The 6,574-nt window shown below is 45.8% G+C and overlaps 1 protein-coding gene across 8 annotated transcripts in view; it reads left to right on the forward strand.

Annotated features, from left to right (window-relative positions):
* Nucleotides 1-6,574, forward strand: part of hectd1 (HECT domain containing 1) — a 28,401-nt gene that overhangs the window by 20,751 nt on the left and 1,076 nt on the right. For 3 of the 8 annotated variants that reach the window (XM_021573977.2, XM_021573981.2, XM_021573978.2), the window contains exons 26-40: nucleotides 402-623; nucleotides 861-1,039; nucleotides 1,345-1,501; nucleotides 1,666-1,888; nucleotides 2,004-2,058; nucleotides 2,363-2,545; nucleotides 2,895-3,111; nucleotides 3,251-3,461; nucleotides 3,665-3,866; nucleotides 4,172-4,309; nucleotides 4,481-5,112; nucleotides 5,369-5,447; nucleotides 5,550-5,643; nucleotides 5,746-5,896; nucleotides 6,154-6,298. In XM_021573977.2, coding sequence (XP_021429652.1) covers nucleotides 402-623; nucleotides 861-1,039; nucleotides 1,345-1,501; nucleotides 1,666-1,888; nucleotides 2,004-2,058; nucleotides 2,363-2,545; nucleotides 2,895-3,111; nucleotides 3,251-3,461; nucleotides 3,665-3,866; nucleotides 4,172-4,309; nucleotides 4,481-5,112; nucleotides 5,369-5,447; nucleotides 5,550-5,643; nucleotides 5,746-5,896; nucleotides 6,154-6,298 — 2,888 coding nt within the window. Of the gene's footprint in view, nucleotides 1-401; nucleotides 624-860; nucleotides 1,040-1,344; nucleotides 1,502-1,665; nucleotides 1,889-2,003; nucleotides 2,059-2,362; nucleotides 2,546-2,894; nucleotides 3,112-3,250; nucleotides 3,462-3,664; nucleotides 3,867-4,171; nucleotides 4,310-4,480; nucleotides 5,113-5,368; nucleotides 5,448-5,549; nucleotides 5,644-5,745; nucleotides 5,897-6,153; nucleotides 6,299-6,574 lie in introns of those variants that run through there. The other 5 variants (XM_021573979.2, XM_021573983.2, XM_021573984.2 and 2 more) reach the window with 5 other exon arrangements.

Genomic DNA, 6,574 nt, shown 5'->3' on the forward strand with positions numbered 1-6,574 from the left:
CTACTGGCTTCACATATAAGAGTGGTGTTGTTGCTTTTGTGCTGATGTGTTTTTGTTTGTCTTTGCTCTAATATTAAGCTATTTCGTTAAACCAAGGAGAATCTAACGTTTTTTTTTTTACTTTGCTGACAGTGCATTACTAAAATGTATTTAATTTCAATTTTTTGTCATCCTTAAATAGAGCTATAGAAATAGTGAGCAGTGGATCATTTTATAATGTTGACATTTTATTTACTCAACATGACTTCCAGTGGTCAGAAGATGCTGACTGAGGCTTGAATGTGACAAGCATGTGTAGTGGTAGAAGAACAACCAGCATTGTTTGAACTGGAACCAAAATAATACCTGCTTCTTTTTCTGTTTGGGAACTAATCGCATTTTTGGTTTTTGTTTGTTTGCAGCTTCTCCTCTCATGGGTGCACAGAGCTTTCCTAACCTCACAACCACTGGCACCACCTCAACTGTTACAATGTCCACATCCATAGTAACCAGCAGCAATAATGTAGCCACGGCAACCACAGGTTTGTCGGTTGGCCAGTTGCTCAGTAACACTCTGACCACCAGCCTGACCTCTACGTCTAGTGAGAGCGACACTGGTCAGGAAGCTGAGTTTTCCCTCTATGGTAGGCTATACTAGACTTACTATTATTATTCCTATGTTATACACATATTATAAATCTCTTTTCTCCTCAACTACTCTCAGCTTCTTCAACATTTAACATGTTTCCACTGCCTAACATCCATGTTAACATTTGACACATCTTGACTCCTCATACATTTGGCTAGCACTTTCTCGGGGAAGTGCATGATGATCAAAGTTGTTTCTAGTGAGACCTCACACTTGAGTCCTCTCCCTGCAGACTTCCTGGACAGCTGTCGCGCTAACACGCTATTGGCCGAGTTAGATGATGAAGAGGATCTGCCTGAGCCAGATGATGATGATGATGAGAACGAGGATGACAATCAGGAAGACCAAGAGTATGAGGAAGTTTTGGTACGGTCCAGGGTAAACCTTGGTTTCCACATTCATTTTAATAGGGTAAAATTTGTTGCAGTTTCTCTTCATATAGTGTACTTGTCGATTTGCATGCTTGTACTCCCTTTTTAAAAATAGTTGCCTGAACCTTTGTTCAGTTAACTAAGTGCATGTTTGTCTGTAAATTCTGTGGATTGTGAAGTGTGAGATTTGTTAATGTATGCAATTTTTGTTAGTGTTTTGTTTTTATAAATGTTTCTTTGTCCTGTAGATGTCTAATATTGGTGTTGCATGTTTGTGTTGGGTGTAGTACCTTGTCTACCACTCCCAAAGAGCTGACGGCGGTTGTTCATGTCCTGTTTTAACAGGAAGAGGAAGAGTATGAAACCAAAGGGGGTCGGCGTAGAACCTGGGACGATGACTTTGTCCTCAAACGCCAGTTCTCTGCTTTAGTCCCGGCGTTCGACCCCAGACCAGGCCGGACCAACGTCCAGCAGACCACCGACCTGGAGATCCCTCCCCCAGGTAAACACACGACACCAACAGTATTCAGTTCAATATGTATGACTGTGGATGGACTTGGTTTTGTACATGGTTACTAGACAAATGGCAAGTCTTTCAGACATACTTCAGTTGAACTCTAGAGCACAGTGGTGAGCTTTTCTTCATGTCTTTCCTTGTCTTTACAGGTACACCTCGCTCTGAAGTCCAGGAGGAGGTTGAGTGTCCCCCCTCCCCCCACCTTGCCCTCATCCTCAAAGTGGCAGGGCTTGGAACCACCCGAGAAGTTGAACTACCTCTCTCCAACTACAAGGGCACTATCTTTTACTATGTCCAGAAGCTCCTGCAGCTCTCCTGCAGCGGGAGTGTCAAGTCAGATAAACTGCGCCGGATCTGGGAACCCACATATACGTAAGTCTGAATGGTTGTTGTTTTAGCTTTTCCTCGTGATTCTGTGGTGAAACCTAATCTAAAAATAGCCTTTTGATCTCCTTTCTTCATGATGTTTTGACTTTCTGTGTTGCAGGATAATGTACAGAGAAATGAAGGATTCGGACAAAGAGAAGGAAAGTAGAAAGATGGTAATTGACAGGTTTCACATCCCCTCAGTCCTTCTAAACTGCCCATTTTTAAAATCTTGGCTGTGAATTTCTGTGGCTGTTCTCAAATGTGTAGCTAAATGTTCCTCCTGGACAGCTAGACAGCCATACCTCACTAACCTTTTAAAGACGCAAGGAGACTGTGACTGAACCCTAATAGTCATAATGTAACTAGAGTAACTGCACTGGCCTCGTTAGTGGTTAAACCAATCTACTGTAATGCATGTCTATTTGCCTTGAGACTTTACAATCAGGAAAGACCAACATTTGGTTCTTCCTGTTGTAGGGTTGCTGGTCTGTAGAGCATGTGGAGCAATACCTTGGCACTGATGAATTACCAAAGAATGACTTGATAACCTACATGCAGAAGAATGCAGACTCCTCTTTCCTGCGCCACTGGAAATTAACCGGCACTAATAAAAGTATTAGGAAAAACAGAAATTGTTCTCAGCTCATAGCTGCATACAAGGTATAGAACGACATCAAGATGTTGCTTAAATATCTGTCTATCTTCTCTTTTGATATCCTTTTCATTCTTGCTTGACTGTCACTTGTGTTAGACAGTTGTCGCTGTTTTCTTTAGCTAAATGGCTTGTGGCTGTTCTGTAAATAATGCATTACCATGATTTCCATAGACGTCAGTGTTGTGAATCTGTTCCGTTTCATTATTTTGTCATACGAGAATGCAGTAATTGTACAGTAAAATAGCCGTGTCCAGTTTTATGCTACTGTCTTCATTGTTAATCAGTGAGTTAGTATAGTCAGGGAGCTGAAGGAAACATCCGGTTTTAAACCACGGTCCATATGATTGCTTGCAGGACTTCTGTGAGCACGGATGTAGGTCAGGGGGCCTGAGCCCTGGGTCTCTGGGTGTCATGCAAACCTGTGACATTCTGAGTGTGGCCAGGGAGCAGGCCCAGGCCAAGGCTGGCTCCAGTCAGAGCGCCTGTGGAGTGGAGGACGTGCTCCAGCTACTCCGCATCCTATTCATCATCGGGGGAGACCCCCACGCCCACGCACGCACTTTCCAGGAAGGTACGGATACACATCTCGGAACACGCACTACCAGGAAGTTATGGCTACACCCCTTCGTATCACCACAGACCCCCCCCCCCCTCCCCCCCTGTTTGTGTTCTTAGTGACACATGTTGTTAATCTACTGTGTTATGACTAGATGTGGATGACCTCCAATTCAATGCATCGCCTGAGGAATTCACCAGCAAAAAGGTCACAACAAAGATTCTCCAGCAGATAGAGGAGCCTCTGGCCCTGGCCAGTGGGGCCCTCCCAGAGTGGTGTGAGCAGCTTACCAGCAAGTGTCCTTTCCTCATCCCCTTCGAGACCCGGCAGCTGTACTTCACCTGCACTGCGTTTGGAGCCTCCAGGTTAGTGCTACTTGACATGTAACAAAAATGTGTGTCTATCGCGCTCTGTATTCTCCTGAAGATGGTGCATGGTCTTGTACTGCATTGAATAACGAACATTATGTTCCCTCACATATTACAGGGCCTAATTTAATTATTTGAGTGCTGTCCATTTCATTCACCTTATTCTATACTGACCCTGTATGTGCCTGTGTGTCCTCAAGGGCAATAGTGTGGCTGCAGAACCGGCGGGAGGCCACCATGGAGCGCTCACGGCCCTCCACCACAGTGAGGAGAGACGACCCTGGGGAGTTCAGGGTGGGCCGGCTCAAACACGAGAGGATCAAGGTCCCCCGCGGAGACCAGATGATGGAGTGGGCTGAGAGTGTCATGCAGATCCACGCTGACAGGAAGTCTGTTCTGGAGGTAAAACACCACGCCAGATTACACCATATTACGCCAGATTTAAGCACATACATTTTACTCCTGGCCTATAAAGCACGCTCAATGGAGGATCTGTGTGAAAGGATTATTGGTTGTCATTGGTTGCCATGAATAAGTGGTTCCCATAATGCTATGTGGTGTGAAATAAGTCCTCATTCATACTCAACAATTTTGTAAGCTTACTGTACATGTTGTTTTTTTTTTACAGCTTGGTGATGTCTTCCCTGATTTAAAATGGCATGGCTATGAAAGTTTGTAGTGACTGACCAATATGTCTCTCTTCCCAGGTTGAGTTCCAGGGAGAGGAGGGCACAGGCCTCGGTCCCACCCTGGAATTCTATGCTCTGGTGGCAGCTGAGTTCCAGAGGACTTCCCTGGGTATCTGGCTCTGTGATGACGACTTCCCAGACGATGAGTCTCGCCAGGCAAGTGCCGCTTTACGGTCACATGAAAACGTAGACCTAAACAGTAATATTATCCATGCAATTACATGTTCTCATTTTCCTTAAAAACAACATACTGTATATTTAGATGTTATGAACCATGTCAGTGTCACTTGAATATTTTTTGGGATTAACTGTGTGTTGTACTTTCAGGTGGATCTGGGTGGGGGTCTGAAACCTCCAGGCTACTACGTCCAGCGCTCCTGTGGCCTGTTCCCAGCCCCATTCCCCCAGGACAGTGACGAGCTGGAACGCCTCAGCAAACTCTTCTTCTTCCTCGGTGTCTTCCTGGCCAAGTGCATCCAGGACAACCGCCTGGTGGACCTGCCCATTTCACGACCCTTCTTCAAGTTGCTCTGTATGGGTGACATTAAGAGCAACATGTCCAAGCTGCTCTATGCGTCCCGCGGGGGTCCTCTCCTCCTTGATCCCACCGAGCAGCACCGCCACTTCTCAGAGATCCAGTCGGAGGCGTCCACCGAGGAGAGCCAGGACACCTATTCCATCGGCAGCTTTGACGAGGACTCCAAGTCCGAGTTCATCCTGGACCCCCCTAAACCCAAGCCCCCGGCCTGGTACCACGGCATCCTGACTTGGGAGGACTTTGAACTGGTCAACCCCCACCGGGCCAAGTTCCTGAAGGAGATGAAGGAGCTGGCGGTGAAGAGGAGGCTGATCCTGGGGAACAAGAGTCTGTCTGAGGATGAGAAGAACACTAGGCTGCAGGACCTCATGCTGAAGAACCCCATGGGCTCTGGACCACCACTTAGTGTAGAGGACCTGGGGTGAGCACAGCACCCACCACCACTCATTACTGAGAGCGTTTTAAAAATTTAGTCAAGAATTCAGTGGATAATTTCCTGAATTGGAATGCCATTTTTGCTAATTACATTGTTTTGTAGGTGACGTATAATCACTTGTGGTACATTTTTTCAATTTGCTCACCTTTTCAGTTTCCAATTATGCTGATTCATTATTTGATCCTTGACCGGTATATCGTTGTCATTCAACATGGCTAATTTTGAGTCCCTTTTCTCCCAGATTGAATTTCCAGTTCTGCCCCTCATCCAAAGTGCATGGGTTCTCAGCAGTGGACCTGAAGCCCAATGGAAATGACGAGGTAGGTAGAGAACTGCACCGCTATTGGCCGTGCCCTGAGTTTTACTGGTTAGATGAGTGGTGTCTAAATCTGTCCTCTGCCCCTCTCTATTAATCCTTCCAGATGGTGACCATGGAGAATGCTGAGGAGTATGTGGAGCTCATGTTTGACTTCTCTATGCACACTGGCATCCAGAAACAAATGGAGGCTTTCAGAGGTATGCCTATTGAAACAACACACGGATTAGCGTTAGTAATCACGTAGAATTTTTTTTTTTTGCACACTACATTTTGAATTAAATGAACTTTACTTTTCTCAGAGGGTTTTAACCGAGTGTTCCCCATGGAGAAGCTGAGCTCCTTCAGTCACAAGGAGGTGCAGATGATCCTCTGTGGAAACCAGTCTCCTTCCTGGACATCTGAGGACGTCATGAACTACACAGAGCCTAAGCTGGGCTACACTCGGGACAGGTATGATGGCCCTCGTATCTACAGCTTGTAGACTAGATCATTTACTCTGGCCAGCTTGAAAAAGGTTTGTTAGATCTCCTTGTATTGACGGTGTTGGTCGTGATTTAAAAGGGGTTCAAATGACAAGGTCACTTAGTTCCTAGAGGAACATGAGAACTTGTACTGCTGCACCAGTACATCAACTAACAGCTTGTTGTTTTCATATTTTGCTGGAGAGATCTTTTTAACTGTTGTATCTGTTCTCGTCCTCTCCACAGTCCTGGGTTCCTGCGTTTTGTGCGGGTGCTTTGTGGCATGTCATCTGACGAGAGGAAAGCCTTTCTCCAGTTCACCACAGGATGCTCCACTCTGCCCCCTGGTGGTCTGGCCAACTTGCACCCACGCCTCACCATCGTTCGGAAGGTAAGGCTCTCCATGAGGCCAATCACTGATGAGTTTAGGGAACTTTATTAACCTTGCATTACAGTAAGCCATCCGAATGAGGTTGATATGGACATGTTTCAGAAATGCTGCCAGTAGAAATTTGTGAAATGTTTGAAATTAAATGTATTCTGTTCAGCTTTAAATCATAGTATTGTAATGACACTACCTCCACCACTTGTATCTGCCACTCCAGACCTCTGGGATTATAGAGCAGGGCTGTGACTGCAACACAGTTAACCTATTTGTTCCCCCCAG

The sequence above is a fragment of the Oncorhynchus mykiss genome, chromosome 19, assembly GCF_013265735.2.
Source record: "Oncorhynchus mykiss isolate Arlee chromosome 19, USDA_OmykA_1.1, whole genome shotgun sequence".
Classification (NCBI taxonomy): Eukaryota; Metazoa; Chordata; class Actinopteri; order Salmoniformes; family Salmonidae; genus Oncorhynchus; species Oncorhynchus mykiss.